The sequence below is a fragment of the Folsomia candida genome, unplaced genomic scaffold (assembly GCF_002217175.1).
Source record: "Folsomia candida strain VU population unplaced genomic scaffold, ASM221717v1 Fcan01_Sc017, whole genome shotgun sequence".
NCBI lineage: Eukaryota > Metazoa > Arthropoda > Collembola > Entomobryomorpha > Isotomidae > Folsomia > Folsomia candida.
The window spans coordinates 23,816-44,901 of NW_019091209.1; the positions used below are offsets into that span (position 1 = coordinate 23,816).

The following is a 21,086-nucleotide window of genomic DNA, read 5'->3' on the forward strand; positions in this document are numbered from 1 at the left end:
GAAAGATGGAACATTTTTTCTCAAAAAACCCGACCATCGTCTTCTATTTTATGTGGTTTTGAAGTGATTTCGCTCGGCGGATGTTCGTCGTCAGCTGAAGAAAAAGTGGGTTTTATGTTACCCACTTCCACCACCACCACTACCCGCCCACCCCGACAACAAAACCACACCCCACCCACCTGGTGCTCATCAATTGCTAAGTCGTAAAACCAAACCACCACGTGCTGCTGTTTTGGATGGATTGGTGGATTGGATAAGTACGTAATTTGTGGTGAGTTTTTTTATTTTTAGAATTGTTAGTATTCAGGTTATCATCTAATGGTATACTCTAGTTATTAGAGGGTTATCTTCTTCCGGGGAAGAGTGATTTGTGACGATTTGTTCAAGAGCTGCGTTATTTCGTAATAAAGGGATGTCAAGGTCAACCTGTTAGAAGAGGGGGATTAACTAACGTGATGTGTGGTTCGTGTTAAGGGGAATTTTTGTTAATTAGGTAGGTTATCATTTCATTTGTGTTATGTTCAAATCGATGAAGAGTGATATCTTCTTCCGGTGAAATGTTTAATGAATTGTGGTGACGATTTACATATACTTTGAAAAACTATATGCCAACCTGTTAAATGAGGGGGTGTGGTTGACCCCTTGATATGTAGTGTTAAGGGGAATTTTGTATTAATTAGGTAGGTTATCGTTTCATTTGTATTTCACATGTGTTTAGATAACTGAATAGTTTTGAGAGAGCTTTCTTCCTATGAAATATCGTATATACTGTAACGATTCGTTCGAAAACTGCGTTATACACTGTATGCCAACCTGTTAAATGAGGAGGGGGAGGGGGGGTTGACCTAGACATTTGACCTTTGACATGTCGTAGTGTTAAGGGGAATTAAGGTATCATTTCATTCTTATTTGCTATGTACTCTGATTGAATCTTTTTCAGAGGAGGCTCTTTTCTGGTGAAATTTCGAATAAATTGTGACGATTTGCACTTCGAAAACTGTATGCCAACCTATTAAATAAGGGGGTTGACCTTGACACCCCCTTGACATGTAGTGTTAAGGTGAATTAAGATATCATTATTTCATATTAACTCTCTTCCAATCGTTGCAAATAGTTTTGAGATAAGGCTCTCTTCAAAAGATCAAATAAATTGTTACGATTTGTTCGAAAGCTGCATTATTTCGCAAGGGATATCAACCTGTTCTGGATCGATCCCTTTGATTCAATCCGTTTTCTTCCCCCTGAACAAGAACAAAACGGGGTGACGTACATAACGATTCGTCTCGGCATGTTCATTCGTTTCGGAAACTGTTAATTGAGCTCAAATTCATCAGTTTTTTCCTATCTAATAAGGTTGATGATGTGATTAGTTAACTAATAAGATAACTTATCTTTATCATTTTACTACTACTGATGTACATTATCTTAGAGTGGAAAAGGAAGTTATATCTAAGTAGTCGCAGTTAGTTACTAAAAAGCTTAAGATAAGTAATTCACTTCACTTAACTTTACTAATGAAGACTTATCTTCCCCTTCTTTTTACAGAGGAGTTATCGATCGAATCCTCTCATCGGATGTGACTCATTCTCAACAAGAAGAAGACGCAAGGTCATCTTTTTCATGAAAGAAAATGACGCTGTCTCCTCTTTTTGTTCGATGCTGAGATGCATGCATATCGTTAAGAAAAACAGGTATTTTTTCCCCTACATATATTTTGGTCATTCATTTCATTGTTGTCCATGCAGCTCGAAAACCAGTGGCCGCGGAAGTTACGGGGGGACAATGTCCCCACGGTCGGCATCATCTTGTACAAACTCGGCCCTTCCCCTATTATCCTACAATATTAATGTCGTCCCCACACCTTCCGCGGCCACTGTCCAGCTCGTCATCATCTTCACTAACTAACTATCTAGTGCACGCACGTGAACGTAATTATGTACACGTAGAAAAATGCAATCATTATTAATGACTTGGTTTTCTATTTGCAGAAATGTTGCTACATATTCCACAAGTTTACGTTTTTCTCGGACACAATCAAAATAGTTATGAATGTCGGAATGAAGAATGAAATGAATACATGGGTTCAGCAACATTCAGACTTTTCTTCTTCTTAAACTAGACGACGGAGTTTCTTTCCTTTTTTTTCTGGAATCCCCATCGGATTGACTGACCAGACCAGACGGCGATTGTATTATTATTATTTTATACATACTTCCTCCCACTGAACTGAATAGATCATCTCTCATTCATCCGTCATGGGAAGTGCTCAGAGTCATGGTGGTAAGTAAAACGTCTCTTTCTCTCTCTCTGATTTTTTTTGTATTTCGGTGGAAAAAGAGATACAATTACGTATGTACATGTGCCGACAGACAATGGGAATGAGAATAAGAAAGATGTATATTTTTGTAGTTTGGGGAATAATGGTGGTGGTGGGTGTGAAATTCCAAAATTAATTGGGACCATGGGCAGGTAGATGAGTAACAAAGAGAGTTGGAAGAAATGGAAATGTGGAATTTTTTGGGGTTTGAATGAGACAGGAATGTCTCTTTTTTAGGGGAGAAGATCGTGTTTTTATGGAAGGAAGGATTGGCACGATGCGAATAATTAAGATCGTTTAAGGAACAGTGGCGGGGACAAGGGGGACAATAGATGTTAGTAATATCTTATCCATTTCAAAATCTTGATACGTTATTATTTATTGGTCCGCGTTATTATCGTTCTGCGGACAATGCCTGACTTGCAAGAGACAGGCAAGGTTTAGAGAACAGGGGGGAACATTGGGGACAATAATGTCCATAAATTGTTGCAATGAACTTCATGAAACGTTATTATTTTTCCGGTTTTATCATTCTACGGACCACACTTGACTTACTAGTATCGTGATAAGGTTTAGTGGGAACACGGGGACAATAATGTCCATAAAAATCCTTCCAATTCTACTTAAAATCAATCTAGACACGTTACTATTGTCCCCGATTTATCGTTCCGCAGACTATGTCAGTAGTAGTGACGCGATGATGATGGTTACTTACACTTAGTTATTAGTGTTTTACAAGATTAGTTGATTATAAGACACGATTTTTGGGTGGAAAATATCCTCCGCAAGAAAGAGAAAAAGAGGGGATGAGACGTACATACGTAGGTTAGGTAAAAAGAGGATAAAAAGCGAATTATAATATTCTATCTTCCATAAATCCTCTTCCGTTGGCTGGCCGCAACTAATAAGGATGGATGAGTAGTAAGCAGCTAAGTAGTGAAGCAGTTATTTTTTGAAGGTACATGAGCAGCACGAATTTTTATGTCCTTCTTCTTCTTCTTCTCGGTTTCATGGTTTCTGCTCATCCTTAAATAAAAGCTAAATCTGTGAGTTTATAAGATAGGCCGGATTGTTCATATGTATGCACGTTGTTTTATACTCTGCAGGATGGGGATTTACACGCGGATAAATTTTCCATCCATGTAAAAGAAAGAAAGGAGCAGGAAAATAAAGGGATGATGATGACGACGACGATGTAATGAAACCGCAGAAGGATTCCGATTTTTATAAGTTTGAGCAGTGTCTTTGGGAAATTTATTCTCGATTTCTGAATGTGTAAAGTTTTTGGAAGCATATATTTTAATGAAAAAGGTTTATCTGAATTTGAACGAGGTTGAGTTTTGGAAGTAATTAATTAATTAATGCAAACTAGCGTATAGCCCGGCCAAGGCCGGGTTCTAGGGTTCCAGTGGGGGGTGTGTCCAAAGCGAAAAATTCGTCATACTATACTTTAAATAATTTCCACTGGAGACTTTGTCATACCACATGCATACATCAGAGTGAGGGTTTGCCCAAGTCATGCTGCATTTTAATTAATCTGGTCACAGTACAATTTGATTTCCCCCCGTGGGAGTAGTTGAATAGCTAATTACTTAAATTCTCGTCGCGTGGGAGTAACTGCATAGCTAACTATTTAAATTCCCACGCTTCACGCTCCCGTTAAGTTCCATAAACCCCATTAACTTCTACAATTAACGCCAAGCTATTGACGGATTCGGATTCAGCGTCAAAAATACATTCAAATTGATATGCGACATCACGAATAAGCCATATTTACCCCCACGGTCACGGGAAGGTCACGCGGGCCTCGGAGGTCAAAACCATTAACGGCGTTGGATTTAGCGTCAAAAATACATTCGAATTGATATTCCAGTCGTTGCAGGTGGAGTGTCTCAAACTAAAATAATTAATTAATAGTGTTTATCAAGATCACTTATCATGATAACCACTATTGATGAGTGATGTGAGCACACTCAATTTTAAATTGAGTGTGCAAGTAATACTTGCACACTGTGTTTATATATTAAAACACTAGCGTATAGCCCGGCCAAGGCCGGGTTCTAGAGTTCCAGTGGGGGTGTGCCCAAAGCGAAAAATCGTCATGCTATACTTTAAATAATTCCCAGTGGAGACTTCGTCGTACTACATACATACATCAGAGTGAGGGTTTGCCCCAGTCATACTGCATTTTAATTAACCTGGTCACAGTACAATTTGATTTCCCCCTGTGGGAGTAGTTGAATAGCTAATTACTTAAATTCCCGTCGTGTGGGAGTAACTGCATAGCTAACTATTTATATTCCCGCGCTTCACGCTCCGTTCAGTTCCATAAACCCCAACTTCTATAATTAACGTCAAACTATTGACGGATTCGGATTCAGCGTCAAAAATACATTCGAATTGATATGCGACATCACGGATAAGCCATATTTGGCTGCCACGGTCACGGGAAGGTCACGGGGGCCTCGGAGGTCAAAACCATTAATGGCGTTGGATTCAGCGTCAAAAATACATTCGAATTGATATGCGACATCACGAATAAGCCATATTTGGCTGTCACGGTCACGGGAAGGTCACGGGGGCCTCGGAGGTCAAAACCATTAATGGCGTTGGATTCAGCGTCAAAAATACATTTGAATTGATATGTGACATCACGAATAAGCCATATTTGGCTGCCACGGTCACGGGAAGGTCACGGGGGCCTCGGAGGTCAAAACTATTAATGGCGTTGGATTCAGCGTCAAAAATACATTCGAATTGATATGCCACTCGCTGTGGGTGGAGTTTCTCAAACTAAAATAATTAATTAATAGTGTTTATCACGATCACTTATCATGATAACCACTATTGATGAGTAACGATGGTTGGTTGATCAGTTGATGTATGTATGGGGTAGCAGTTCATGCATTCATGCATGCAGTGTTTGCTTGTTTCCTTCTTTGTCTCCTCTACGGGGCGACTTGCATTGACTTACGGACCGACCCAGAACTTAACACTGTCATTTTATGGTAGTGATTTAATTTGAGTTTGATGGCAAGTGTACGTACGTGAAAGTCACGTGCAGGCGAAGTGAGACTCATGCAGAAAATTCATGCATGCAGTGGTTGCTCAGCTTTCCTCTTTGTCTCTTCTACGGGGCAACTTGCATTGAGAGCCACAGGGACTCAGTCAGCGACTTAACACTAACGCTTTATTAGAGTGGATTTTGAGACGATTTAATTAATACGAATTAATAAGTATGTATACATACTTAATTTGAAAGAAGATGCGTACATTCAGTATTTATTTACACATTTTTTTAAATAACGTGAATAAGGAAATAATACTTGCGAAATTTTGATATTTTGAAAAACTTTAAAAAAATGGGGAGAAAATAACCTTTACAAATTCTAGTACTCTATTGTTCGTCACAAAGTTTGACTTGACAGTCGTATATAAATACAAAATAGGTGAAAAAAATCCTAGATATCAACTCGCTACATATTTACATAATATGCAGATATGTACATAACAACGTGACATTGTTATTTACCAAGTTGATGATTGAATTAGTTAGCCATTCATGATGATGAATGATTCATCTCGATAGAAAAGTAGATACGTAAGTAGCTCTTTGAGAAATATGGGATTCATTACTTACAAAGCAAAGCCAGCTTATCCACAAAGATCTCATCTGTGTACATAACATGTGTATCGTATCGTATCGTAACTTGCACAATCGTCTCCTAATAAAATCATCCACTATTTTACTGACCATGCATCTCTCCGTTACATAACATCACATCACACGTACATACGGCGTAGTTTAGTTTAGTTAAGAATTGAATGCCTGCATTTTATTTGTGCTTCATGCATCGTGATCCATGCAAGAGGGAGAGATTTTCGTTCTTTTTTTTCTTCTTCTACAATAACCAACCACTTGTATGTGAATCCGTGAAGCTCGCATGCATTCTCAGTAAAGGGAAATAGTAAGTTATGAATTATGGGGAAATTTGATGGAGACAATCAAGATGGAAATAGTAATAAGGCATGGATGTAATGTAATGTAACGCCTTTTCCTTGGGTAGGACAAGGCCCTCGGAATTATGTATGGGGGACGATGAGTAGGATGATGGGGCGGAAGTTGGGGGGGGGATATTAGCATTGTGGGGATAGGAGGAGGAGGATGAAGGACTTAGTAACATGGATAAGATATGAATTTGTGGGGGGGGCAATGTCCCCCGGGCTTCTGACGCCAATGGGGATGATAAGAGGGCAAGGATTTCTACCCTGTCCCCCAGGGTCGTGGTGCTATCTTGCTTTTTCCTGATAGCTATGTGTCACAGGAGACTTGGAACCCTGGGGGACGATATTCTGCTCTATCGTGTCATTATTGTCCCCCAGGGTCATCTGTCCTGCGCGGCCCCTGATTTTTTTAGGGTAGAGATTCGTCTCTCTCTCTTTAAATGAAATGAAAATTGTTCCTTTCTTTAAGAAATTAATGTCGCATTCTTTCTTTCCTTTCAACAGTTTGGTTTTGTACTTGAAAGCCTCACGTCGTGACTGTTTTAAATAACTGGCTCTCTCTATGCAGTGAATTTTAATAGGGGCGCGCGCTGTGATACCTTTGGGCGTGTGCCTTTCTTTCTTTAGTTATTTTAAGATTATAAGCTCGAATCTCTAAATATGCATTGTTATTTATTTTATTATGCAATAGGAAAAATATTCTCGAGGAAACAAAGAAGAGCTTTGGAAATAATGACCACGTGAAGTGGACAATTTACTACAAGTTAGTGGCCTTTTTTAGAGGGAGGAAATATTCCGTATTATTCAAAATGTTGCTTATATACTCTTAGAAAACTGGTATTAAATCATTACCGCCCGGAGTACATGTGTGCCTCTACCAGCACTGGTATTAACGGAAATTACCGTTCAGTAATGAAAAGTTTACCACTCAAGACCAATTTATTACCAATCCAGTAGGAAATTATTTGCTTATACTCTTAGAAAACTGGTATTAAATCATTACCGCCCGGAGTACATGTGTGACTCTGCCGGCACTGGTATTAACGGGAATTACCCTTCAGTAATGTTATGATAATGAAAAATTTTTACCACTCAGGAACAATTTACTACAAATTTGGTAGGAAATTATTACCAAATCAGTACCAGAACGGAGTAGATATGTGTGACTCTACCAGAGTTTTAACAGTGTACATACATATTTTACTATTTAAGATCTTTTATTTCTGAGAATTCTGCTAGTTGACAAGACCAGAAGCTACACATACAAATTAGTGGGCTTTTTAGAGGGAGAAAATATAATATTCAGCCAGCAGAAATCATGTTGCCATTTATTTATGTATTTGAGTCCTTTGTTCATTTCGTGAATATAAAAAAAGGGGTGCGAGAAGAGATGTGATGCAACAAGTTTAGCTCAGTTTTTCGGTCTCATCTCATCATTTGGGGAGAGAGATTACGTGAATTTTTATATTATTATTTATGTTTTAGGGAACAGTTGTTAGATTGCATTGCATTGCATCACAGAACTTGTTTGCAAAGTAAGTAAGTCCGAAGAAGAAGAAGAAAACAAAGCATTTGGCATCCGTCTGTTGTCTGTTTCTTATCATAATCTGCACCAGCAGAAGCCGTAGCAGATGCCATACCACGCCACCGATGCCAGGCGTTCTTTTTCTTGGCCAAACTCGGGCGGTCGTCTGTTCTTTCTTTCTTTCTGAAAATGAGATCGCTGAACATGTGACGACTTGGTTTCGAGGATAGCGTTGATCTGATGTGATCTTTCTTTTAGTCGGGCAGGGCAGCAGGCGGAGGAGCATAAGTAAAAGGTCGAGAGATTATCATGTATGTATGTAGTAAATAGTGGTGGTGGTGGTGGTGGTGGTGGTGTGATGTCATCTGCAGCTGCTGCCACGCGACCCCAGAACACTTGAGCACCCGGCGTTTGAATGAGTTTAGTAGCGTCGAAGGGTGGGTGGATGGATGGATGGAGGATTGAATGAATTTTGATGGTGGTGTCCCTTTGAAAAAGTCCCAATGGAAAACAGACTTGGTATATAGACACGAGTTTCATTAATCCCACAAACAGCAGCAGCAGGGTTTTAAATAAAAGCTGGCTGGCTGGATGGATCACTTGGGACAAGAGAGAGGTCAATCCGATGCATAATGCGAGCGTTCACTTATTACTTACTTTGTCTATGTATGAATTGAATGCATGTACTTGGCCTTGTCTTTTTTACGCAGTTTTAAGGTGCGGGTGAGTCCTTTAAGGAAAGCAAAGTTGGGTCAGATTTTGAGGAAAAGTTCGTTATGGAAAAAAAGGTTCAAAATCATGCAAGTATAAGCGTGCCACCCAAAAAGTTAAGCGTGGCGTGCTGTTTAACATGCAAAAAGTTGGAGATGTGGCATTATTTTACTAAAAAATGGGGACGATGTAACATAATTTTGATAAAAATCTATGTATGCATGTACATATTGGAATTATCTACACTACATGAAAAGCTGGGGAGGAAGAAGATAAGCGAAAAATGGTGACGATGTATGTAGCATACTTTTTCTTATCTAAATATGTATGTACCTATTTAATTGGAGTTGTTGGACTTATGTACGTGAAAAGAAAAGCTGGGCAAGAAGAAGACGAAGATAAGCGTGCGTGTATATTTCTTTAATTAACATCTTGAAGATGTTTTTTTTCTCTTCTTGGAGATGGTTAATTTAGGTTTTCATCTGCCACGTGCCATGTGCCCCTGGTAAAGTAAGGGTCCTCCTAAAGGTTTCTAAATAAGGGCAGCTTGAAAGTTGTTGTTGGGATTTGGGAACGACCATATTTCAAAGGAAGTCGTACATATAGCCGACATAACCCTGCTGCTGGTCTTTGTGCGTATAGATATTCCTCCACTTTCCACCTTTTGTTATGACCTGCGAGTGAGTGAGCTTTCGTATTTAGATTTGAGATCTGAGAACGAAGGGTCGACTACTTCCTTTTCCTTTCGACCGAATATCATGAACGGTTCTTTTCCAAGGGAAAGAATACGAACGAACGCGTGTTTTCATTTTTCATTCATTGTCGTGGTCCTCGTCCTCGTCGTCATCTGGACTGGACCTTTGCGTTTTAAATGGAGAAGAAGAGAGAGATGCGATGGTATGGTGGTGGTGGTGATGATCCCTTAAAGTGCATATGGTTGGTTCTCATGTATTTTAGTATTTTAAAAGGAAAGGACACAGTTGAGGCAAGGTGGGGACCCTTTCTGTCTTTCTTTGATTTAAAGTTTAAAGGTAGGACTTTACTTTGTGTTGTGTTGAGCCTGCTGCTGCTGCTGCACTTTGATAAGTGTCTGACTGAATGGCAGCTGGGTTTAGGTGTACATGTGAAAACGGGAGGTAAATAAGGATGAACTCGGTATATTTACAAGTACTACTACCCTCCTGGTTTTATTCTTCGATCGGTTCGTATATTTATGTACAGTGAGTGAGGTGAGGTGAGGTGAGGTTGCAATGTTTGGCGTACATAGTGGCATGTAACTTATGAAAAAATCGACACGTAAATATTGTCGGGAATTGAATGTATGTATGAAAATTGGCATGTTTTTAGTAAGCATAAGTTTCTACATTGTATTTACAACCCTCCCGATTTTTACATGTTTACCACTCTCGGTCAGTTGGTGTAGTGCGTTTGGCGTGTCGGTGGTGGTGGTAAATCTGTGAAAAATCGTTACTGTTATCGGAAATTGGCACGTTTTAGCATAAGTTTGTACATAATTTCGACATCTGCAGCGTGTCGACAAATGTATGTACATAATTGAGATAGATGAATGAGATGCTGCTGCGTTTGGTTGGCCACGCGGACGGACGGATGCACTTTGGCGTAATTGCCTGCCGCAGATTTGTTTTCGCACCTCTTCTCTTCCTTCATACATAAATTGAGGAGGGTGACATTTATTCAGAAAATTTGCAGGAGTAAGTTTAATTTTCTTCTTGTCTTGGTAGTGGTGGTGGTGGAGATAGGTCATTAAAATCCATACATAATTATGATTCGAGAATGAGCCTCTTTTTACTGGATGTATGAGAGGAAACAGGAAAGTGCAGCGATGGATGGAGGAATATCTGCTTTTTTGAAGGGTGGCTTGCTTCTTCTTGTGCGGCAGATGTTTCGCCGTGTTCCGCAACGGCCACGCGCTACCAGTTACCCTCTGCCTTCAATATATGGTACGAATACGAGTCCCTCAAAAAATGAGAGAGAAGCTAAGCTAGCAACGCTGCAAAAAAGACGGCAGGATAACCGCTCTCTAGTTTCTCAGTCGTGGTTTGGTTAGGTTTCCAGATCCATGAGAATATATTGTTACGACGGTGCTCACTGTTGCCTCAGTCGTCTCAAAACCGTGGAGCGAGAGAGAGAATCATTGTCGTCGAAGGCGTCGTCGTTGTGGGTCTTCTTCTAAACCACAAAGCTGCTATTGTTACTGCTCTAAGAATTGTTGGTGGCCAGTGACTGCAAATTCTGTTTCTTTTTTTTGCGTGTGTGTTTTGTGCAAAATTGTGGTGGAAATGATTGTGTGGATTGGATTGTACGATTAAGAATACGTCAGTATTTGTGGGGTTGTTCTATTTAAGTTGTTGTCTTTTTGGCGTGGCTTTAAGACGTCTAATTAACATATTTATATTACGTGCAATTTAAATATTACGCAGCAGTGTTAAGTTTTACATGGCGTTGCCTGGATTATATTAAGAATATTTTTGCACGTGCAATTAATTCCGCAGTGTTTTATTTAGTTAATTAATTCATGGGGTTATACACTTCTGAGTCTTACATGGCCTCAAATTATTCCTCCTCTTACATAACCCATCCTTTAAAGTCGAATTGTTCACCATCGTACGGCTCGATCGGGAACAACATGGGGGTTTTGGTGACCGGTCCGTGGCCCATGAGCCAACAGACCTCCTCCGCCTCCTACGCCACGTTAAATTCAAAGGGGTCGTCATCAACGTACGAAAGTTCTTGTCGACAACGGAGGGCATCTTATCATCAGGGTCACAACCACCTCCGCCCGATTTCGATGCCGACCTCCTCGTCGTCAAATCGGGACTCGACTTGTTGTCGGTACGAGTCCGCAATAGAAATGGTGCCGTTGAACATTAACGCTGGAGGGGTGGTGGTGCCTTGTCGAAACGGTGGTGCGGGGGACGGGGGGATGATGATGATGTCGAACCCGACGTCACCCCCGACTTGTGTCCCTTGGCTTAAGAAGATGAAAGTGATTAAGAAAATCCAGCGGAAAATTGGGATCGGTGGGTTATTGTTTTTGAGTTTTTATATAACCGCAAAATTTCCTGTTATATATTTATGCTCATTATTTTTTGGGAAATGTTTATGGGAAATGTTACGTTGCGTTTTCCCAGTTGTGTCGTTTTGTTACTGCTTTTGGTCTGGTTGGTTAGTGCTGGTAATTGAGCGTGGAGTTGGAAAATGCTCCCCTATGGATGGATGGATGGTCGTCGGTTTGATCAATCCGTGTGTGCACACAAATGTAAAAGGGTGGGTGAAGAAGAGTTAGTAGTGTGATGTTTTGTGGGGATGGATGGTTTAATGGATATATGGACTTTGAAAGAAGTCGATATTACTTTTAGTTTACTGGGCGCTTGGAAATTGGGAGTAATTGATGTCTCCTCGTGGAGGATGAAGAGATTTAATTCATTTTCATTTCATTGAGGAGGATGGAACTTGAAGCTAGTCACCAAGTTTGTCTTTGGAGTGGCAAAGCGTGGATAATGTGGTCAAAGTTTAATACATACATTACTCTCTGAAATAATAATTGAGATGGGGGCAATAATTGAGAATGAGTAGTGACATATAGGGTCAGTTGTCACACCCGAAGCCGGGGGGTTGGTTATTTATGTATGGGGGGGGCTAGTATTTTTAAGAAAAGGCTTATCTTTTATACACATCTATGTATGTATGCATCTAGTATTTCATTAATATAGACACATTGTGCGTGTCTTTTTGTGAGTTTTTGGTCCCATTTGTCCAGATTTTTATTTACTGGGTTAATCATTGACTGGGTTAATCAATCATTTACTGGATTTTAGAATTGCTTACAAATAATGGTACAAATAATGTTTATATCATTTTTTGTCATAGAATTAAAACTGATTAACACTTGAATAAATCAGAACCAAATTATTGGAGTTAGATGGTAGTTTCTGGAAAATGGTTAATTTTTGACGTACTTATTTATCTCTATGTGATACCTAATGTACACACTTTGCCCGTTTTTGGTCCATTTGTCCCGATTTTTATCCTTATTATGGACTTTAAAACGTACACATTAATGAATCCCTATGTGAATTACTTTATGGGAAGCAAATCCAATCAAACCCGACCCGACTGCTTTTTAATACCTACATAAATGTTTATATGTACCTATAGAAAAACAAGTTTTGAGACTTTCTTCATGGATGAGCAACTCGTGTCTTGCTGGTTCTTGGTAGTAAGTAAGCAGTGGTAGATTTATTTATCCATTAGAAATACACCTAAAGCCTCTCGTTCGTTCATAAATAAGTGAGCCCCGGACTTTTAGGTTGGAAGAAGGCGACGAGGACGAAGTGAGCTCCTGAGTCACAGGAAAAGGAAGTGAGGATGTGCTTGCTGTTGGGGTTGGGTGGCTTTTTTGCCCTCTTTTTCTTCTTTCTTACAATCATTCCATCCGTTGTGGCTGGCTCTCTTCATGATGACGGGAACATCCGCACTGGCTTCATCGCAGGGGCCGCGGAACGTGTGCATGAAGATGGGACATGTGGGGACGTTAAGATTGTAGGATGATGGGGGAAGGACGGGTTTTGTATAAGATGATGCGGGTGGGGACAGAGGGGCCCTTCCGCGGGCACTGGTGCTAAGAGAGTTTATTTTAGTTGAATGTATGTAGTTTTAGTTGGTCGTATTATGTATTTTATATTTATGGCATAACCAGATTTTAAAATTGAGCCTGAAATGCCATTTCCTTTCTAAAGTCGTCAAGTGGAAGTGGACGTGTCGTTGTTTGATGTTCTCCAGCAGCAGCACGACTTTTGGAATAGTGATGACTTTTTAAGAGGTGGTTTTTGGATGATGATGGATTTCAATTTACATTTTTTCCAGCAGTAAAAAAAAATATAATAGTTTGTGGTTAAATTGACGGAGAAATTTTCTTTTTAAAAGACGTTTTGTCGTGGAGGAGGATAATTGGTTATGGAAAATGGTGTCATTTTTTAGAGGAAAATGTGTCTTTTAAAGGGCTGCACTTTTAAAAATTTATATATGTTTCCATTTATGTTTCCGGCCGTACAAATTTCCATAAATTTATTGAACATTGAGCACATTTTGTTCGGAATGACAACTGAAAATATGACTTTTAAAGAGAGCTACATTTTTAAAATTTATATTTCCAGCAGTACAAATTTCCTTAAACTGATTGGTATGCAAATATGGAGCACATTAGAGCAACAATTGAAATGGAAAATGTTGTCACTTTCTTCCCTGTAGATATGCTTATTGTCTGAGAATTTCATTTCATACGAAACGATTAGTTGCGTCTGTCCTTCGACTTCCTCGTTGACAGTCTCGTCTTAATTAGCATTCTACGAAATGGTATCGTTTTTATTATCCTAGTTTTCTTGGTCACTTGACAAACAAAACGGAGGTCATGTCATGTCTGGGATTTCATTCATTCATTCATTCATTAACTGACTTTCATACGTGTACAAAATGCCCTTCTTTAACTGGTGTCTCTTTAAAATTGCAGGTTTACGGAGTGGCGGGATGTCGCCGAACAACATGCCGCCCCTCCTCTTCAACAACGTGCATGGGGAAAACGTCTCCATCTCCGGAAACGGTTTCGTCGCCCGGCGGACAAACAGTTTCTGCAAGGCGATCGCATTTTCAGACCGGCCCGTTAAAGTTGCAGAGAAGGTGAGGATTTAAGTAAAAGAGAATACTTTGTCGAAATGTAGAATGAGGTAGATAATTCACGCAGGGTTTTGGTAACTTTGTAAAATCTGTAAACTTACAAATATTTCTGAGGAACATTAGCTTCCACATTTTTGTAAACTTGTTCAGATCACGGGCGTCTCTTTATTGCGTAAAAGTTTGTAATATTATGGTACCAAAGGCACGTTTTATGTACAAAGTTACGAATGACTGTGTGAATTGCGATAGTAATTTGAGCTTCCTTTCTTCTTGTTAAGGTTTGGTTTTATCGGTGTCAAGTAAAATACTGTATTTCTTTAAATCGTGTAGAAAACAGTGTATCTTGAAAGTTAATTCCTTAACAAAAAACACGTGTTTTCGACTGAGCTGCCGTAGATTTTCGTCTTTTTGTAGCTAAAATTCAAACCCTGGAAAGAACAGGGGTCAAAACATTATACATTTTGATGAAGTATTTTTTCCGATACTAAAATGGTGACAGGTTTGCTAATATATTGTTTTTTTTCTATTTTTAAAGGTGTGCATCAAGTTCGTTGAAGTTTCTACGAATTGGAACGGCGTTTTAAGAATTGGGTTCACTTCTCATGATCCATCCTCGTTGCGATCCGGCCTTCCGAAATATGTTTGTCCCGGTAATTAGAATGTTTTCTTAAGGATGGATGTATGTAAATGAAGGAGTGAATTTATGTAAATTTTGTTATCTGCAGACTTAACATCCCGACCCGGCTTTTGGGCGAAAGCTTTCAGCGACTTTTTCGTGAAGAAGGATTCCGTTCTCTTCTACTACACCACGTCCGCGGGCGATGTCCACTTTGGGATTAATGGGGAGGAGAAAGGCGTCTTTTTTACGGGCGTGGATACCCGCGGACCTCTCTGGGCCATGCTAGATATTTATGGAAACACGACCTGTGTCGAATTCGTGGGTATGTTGATTAATTTTAGAAACTTCTGTTAGACTCATCGGAAAAAGGAGCACATTTTTAATCATTTGTACGCTCTGGGAACTTATTTTTAAATTCTGGAAGATGAATTTGTGGAGGAGGGAGTTACCAGTTTTTGGAAAATGTACACTACAGATTTTAAGACGTTTTGAAGGAGGAGATCTCAAGGTTAAGAAGCCTTCAGAAATATTGGAACTCGTCGAAACTGGCGTAAAAAACTCAGCGGCATTCAATTAATCAACTCACTGAGGACAAATTTGTCGTTCAGAATTTTAAAATTAGTTCCCAGAGGGGAGAAATTATTAAAAATGTGCTCCTTTTGACGATGAGGCTTCATATTTGTTATTAAAGAGGAATTATTAATGATAAATTTTGATTTATTTATCAGATCCCCGAGCTCATCTAAATAACTCGCGTCGCTGCGTGAACGATTTAGCCACTTCTAGTCGAGATGAAATTGAATCGAGTATGTGTGACATTGTGCCGGCCATGAATGGATTAAAGCTTATCGAATCGTCCATGCCGGAGGTGCCATGTTTTCCAAATGTTGACATTGAAGAACTGAATTTCCACAGGTAAGATCTTATCTAATGAATAAGACGGAGGCTTTGGTAACTTTGTAAAATAAAATTACGTGAATTCCGTAAAACTTTTACTAAAATTTTAGTCATATTTCGAACGAAAATTAGATTCAAAATTTGTATAAACTTGTAAATTCAGATTAGAGGGTGTCTTTATTTCGTAAAAATTTATAAAATTATGGTACAAAAAGCGCAGATTTTGCAAAGTTACCAAGTACTGAGTGAATTGTTTGAGTAGTTAACTTATTATTTTTGGATATAATTATTCATTTTTTTGTAATTTACAAAGTTTACAACTTTTGTCTTCTTATTTGTATGAACAGAGTTCGTGGAAAGAACGTAATGCACACGGCCGACTCCTTGCCAAGTATTGCTCTGCGACGCCCGAGCGAGTACTGCAACGCTTATGTGTTCACTGCCAGACCAATTATGCCAGACGAGACCATTTTAATACAGGTATGCGATACGATAACCACTAATTAATACTTATCAATTATAAAAATAGTTAATTATTAATTATTTTCAAACTTGTTTAGATTTTACATAAAGAGTTAGAGTTCTCGTCCTCGATGGCCTTCGGTCTGACGGCGTGTAACCCGCAATCCGTCTACAGTGACAGCCTCCCCGAAGACTCGCACCTTTTACTCGACCGACCAGAATACTGGGTCGTGAAAAAGGACATTGCCAACAACCCCGTGGCAAAAGATATCCTCGCTTTCACTCTGAGTGCTACTGGTAAGTTGGATAACGTACGACTTATCAGCAGTAAAATCGTAAAATCAGCCCATCATTTCTCCGCTGTGGGAACTTATTTTAAAATTCTAGAGGACAAATTTGTAGAGCACTTTTTTTTAACAAATATGCACTCCAGATTTTGACATTTTTTGAAGGAAGAGATCTCAAGTTTAAGAAACCTTCAGAAAAATTGGAACTGGGTAAAAAAAACTCGACGCCATTCCATTAATCAACCCACTGAGGACAAATTTGTCGTTCAGAAATTTAAAATAAATTCCCAGAGGAAAGAAATGATTAAAAATGTGCTGATTTTGGCGATGAGTTATAGATCATGTTTAATTAATTACGCATTAAATTTAACTCCTGTGATTACTTATTATTTTAGGCGAAGTAACCATGTCGGTGAACGGTGGGCCGGCCGTGTTTCAAATGCATGTCGACAATTCCGTCCCACTCTGGGCGTTTTTCGACTTGTACGGCACGACGGACCGGATACGTTGTATTGGTTCGATAAAACGCAACAATGCTCAACCCCCACGAGGTAAATACTTACTATTTTAATTTGATTACTTAATTACTAATTACTTAATTCGTATCGTTTAATCAGGTGTTCAATTAACGCTAGGTGTTCAACTGAGACGAAATAAGGAGTCGTCGTCGTCATCGTCGTCCCTCGGGATGCGAGCTTCTTCAAACAAATGTGCTTCAACGAGTAACAATAGTCAAATCTCGGCCTCCAACAACTTTCCATCCCCACTTCCGTCGACATCCGCATCCACGCTGTTCGCAACCCGGGAGTACTTTGAGCTCTCCCAGTCGCCAAATTCTATGAAGACTTCGACCGCGCTGAATAGAACGTATAGTGTAAGTCGGAAATTACAATGGAGGAGGCGGGGAGTGCGATCTGATTTTGGGGAAATTATTTAGTGTGAATCGATGACAAATTTAGTTTGGATGAAATTTGTGAAAGACACCATCTCCCAATGGGCACGTTTGGCCGAGATATTTGCATCCGAAGAGGAGATAAATCGACAAATTTTACACTTTCCAAATTTACTGCGTGTTTTCTCCTCTTTCGGGATGCAAATATATCTCTACGAACCGTGCCCATTGGGAGATCGCGTCTTCCGCTAATTTCATATTTAATTTGTCCTCGATTGAGACTAGTTTAAGCCTCAAAATCGGAGAGCATACGTTGCAACCCGTCCATTTTGAGTATTAAGGTGTACCTAATTCTGTCTAAATTTAGGTCTACGAGTCTCTCACTTCGGGTTCTCAATCACTGAAAGAAATGTCCAACTACTCGGTGGAGTGCGTCGCCTGTTGCGAGCGTCCCGTGGACAGCGTCTTCTACTCGTGCGGACATATGTGCATGTGCTATAATTGTGCTGTGGAGTACTGGAAGAGTAAGGAAAAGGGGTGTTGTCCCATCTGCCGCGCCACCATTTCAGACGTCATCCGAACGTACAAATCCTAACCAACCAGCAACCCAACCCACCCACCCGATAAACACTTATCTTTATACATATTTACCTTATCTACATACATGAAAACCACAATCGCAATCCTTCATGTATTATTATTACTATTATAATTTTGATGAATTTACATAGCGTAAAAGAAGAAAGAGTGAAATGTTTGTAATCCTGTAAAGCTAGATTTTACAAAGTATGTAACCTAGGCTTATCCCGAAATCGTAAAGATAAGCACATTTTTAATAATTGTTTAGCCTGGGAACTTATTGTAAATTTCTGGACGATAAATTTGTAGTCGGTGAGATGATTAAAGGAATGGCGTTGAGTTTTTTTGAGCCAGTTCCAATTTTTCTGAAGGTTTATTAAGCTTGAGATCTTCTCCGCCAAAAAAAGTGTCAAAATCTGGGGGTAGATATTTTCAAAAAGTTGGGAACGACCAAATTTGTTCGGTCAGAATTTTATAATAAGTTCCCAGAGCGGAGAAATGATTAAAAATGTGTGACTTTTGACGATCAGGTATAAGGAAATTATCGTCGTCTTGTTTTAGACTTTCCAAATCCATATCATCATCACAAAACACGAGCAGCTATAGATAAGTACATACATATTTAAATACTGAAAATACCTTGTTGTTTGTTGTCCCCTGCTTTTGTAAGTACATATATGCAAATTAAAAAGCCAAAAAATTTGCATGAATTCCGCCACATGACCAATAAATATGCCAATAAGTATGTGTAATTTGGTGCAGCTATCTACGTACGTACGTAAAAATCTTCGTGAATTAATAAACGCTCTCTTACCTCGAAATAATGAGAAAAGAAAAGTAAATTTTTCCCGTGTCAATCACACCGTTAATTTGTCGTCATCATCATAAAATCATTATGATTTCTGAGATAGATTTCCAGGCCACTTATTGGATTTCCAGTCCAGCAACTTGTTGACTTGACTTTGTCTGAAAAATGTCTCAGTCTTTTACTCTATTTTTTCTTTCGGGGATGTAATGAAATCCGGGCAACTTGGGGGGCAGGGTTTCGGGTGGGAGGGAGTACGTAAGACCACTTGGGAGAAAGTGGTTTCTTGCAGGGGAATATTTTGGCCTGGGAGAAATGCACGGTGGGAGAAACTACACCCTGCCGCGGTAAATACGGCATACGGTGCGTGGCTGGATGGCGCACATTTCATGCATTTTCTCCCAGTTTCTTGCATCTCGCATTTCTTACGTTTCCTGGTTTCCAGTGCAAGAAACTGTTTCTACCAGCTATTTTGACCTGAAAAATGCACGTGGCTAGATGACGCATATTTATTACACTTTCTCCCAGTTTCTTGCACCTCGTATTTCTTGCAGTTGCTACTTTCCTCTGCAAGAAATGTGTCATTTAGGAAAAAGGAAACACTGCTTGAGATGTACATACGTAGCTCCGCGGAGAAAATAATAAGTCACGCAACACCTCCATCCGAATCGGAGGAGGAGAGGAGAGGCTTAAGTAATGCAAAAGACACACTTGTATCAAGCGACACTTTACCTTATTTGAGAAGATCTTTCGGAACATCCAGTGGGCTCAAATAACTCGCAATTTGGCCCGTCCTCCGCTCTCACAAAGGGGAAAATTGATCGATTTAATCTCCGCCGTCGTCATCTCCTCCTCCTCCTTTATTCCGAACAGGGCCCGCGGAAGGGTGTGTGGGGACAGAGGGACAATGTCCTCACGCTTGTTCCATGTCGATATGCATATTGCATAGTCAGCTCCACATCTTATGTAATAAACCCGGCCTTTCCTATCCTACAATGTTAATGTCCCCAGATGCCCCCCGCGGCCACTGAATCCTCCCCCTTCTTTTAGCAAAGTCCTCTTCCCAGTGGCCGCGGAAGGTTGAGGGGCAATGTCCCCAGATGCTTGTTCCATGTCGGCATCATCGTAACCAGAAACCCGTCCCTCTCCCTATTTTACAATGTTAACGTCCCCACGGCTTCCGCGGCCACTGAATCCTCCCAATTCTTGTAGCAAAGTCCTCTTCCCAGTGGCCGCGGAAGGTTAAAGTCCCCACGCTGCTTCGATGTCGACACCATCTCCCCATCTTCTTACATAATAAACCCGGCCCCCATCCCCCCTAAAACGCCCCCCATGTCCCACCCACCTTCCGCCGTCCCTGATTCCAAACCTTATTATTGATGTTGTTCTTGTTCTTGCCCCGCAAACACACATTCACCAACACGAAACGACGGCTTTTATACTCTTTTGACTGATCTGCAGAATTCAATCTTGTCGATTTAATTCGCTTTGTGCCAATGTTTCGGGACAAAAGTGAGTGAGGAACGAGGAGAGAACATAACATGAACATGCAAATTGGACCAAAATAAGAACAATACAAGAACAAGAAGACAATCATATTAATCCTGTCGTTTTCTAGGCCCCGACGGAATCTGGGTGAGATTTGGAAGGTGAAATTGGCTTCATTACCTAAGCGTTGGATGAGATCGAGGTAATAAATAGAGCAGTAGTGACGTATGTAGTTAATAATCTGAAATCTGCTCAGGTGAGACGTAGATAAATACTTATTATTAAAAGACGGGGGAAACTTTTATGTAAATTTGCAATGGCTGCGGAGAGAAAGGTGCGTGGTGTGCCGGCCACGTGGAAATGTATGAAAGTAAAGAAATTGATTAATTTCGTGGAAGAGAGAGATTGACCCCTTAAGGAACATTAGTGGGAGTGAAGAAATTATAGTGGGTTCAATGTTTCCGGGGGAGAAAAATATGGAAATTTCATATCATTGCAGTCCTGTCAAACTACTTTCGGGGTAAAATTAGCACGTCAAGGGACATTAATCCTGTGCTTCGGGTGGAAGTGACCCGCAAGAAGAAACTAAAAAAAACTGGAAATTTAATGTTTCCAGGAGAAATATATAGAAATTTTATAGCTTTGCAAACTTTCCGGGGTGATATTAGCCGAAATTTAATATTTCTAAAATACATAATAAACCCGAGAATTTGCGAAATTAGTGCGTTAACTAGTGTTATCCCCGAAAGTTTGATAAGATATGAAACTTTCGTGTTATCCTGTTTTTTGGGAGGATAACATGAAA

The 21,086-nt window shown here is 39.9% G+C and overlaps 1 protein-coding gene across 5 annotated transcripts; it reads left to right on the top strand.

The window, feature by feature from the left end:
* The first annotated feature begins 10 nt into the window (after positions 1-10).
* LOC110856944 (protein neuralized) lies at positions 11-18,830 on the top strand. 5 transcript variants are annotated; one of them, XM_035857512.1, is made up of 13 exons: positions 11-271; positions 333-493; positions 1,546-1,691; positions 1,989-2,280; positions 14,089-14,255; positions 14,788-14,902; positions 14,978-15,193; positions 15,600-15,786; positions 16,116-16,248; positions 16,329-16,527; positions 16,913-17,068; positions 17,135-17,391; positions 17,777-18,830. In XM_035857512.1, the coding sequence occupies exons 4-13, from the start codon at positions 2,256-2,258 to the stop codon at positions 18,002-18,004; spliced, it is 1,683 nt and encodes a 560-aa protein (XP_035713405.1). In that variant the 5' UTR covers positions 11-271; positions 333-493; positions 1,546-1,691; positions 1,989-2,255; the 3' UTR covers positions 18,005-18,830. The 5 variants fall into 5 exon arrangements, with proteins under 5 accessions (XP_035713405.1, XP_021961225.1, XP_021961226.1 ...); XM_022105533.2 differs by lacking the exon at positions 333-493; XM_022105534.2 differs by lacking the exon at positions 333-493 and having other exon boundaries at positions 11-257.
* Positions 18,831-21,086: the final 2,256 nt, after the last annotated feature.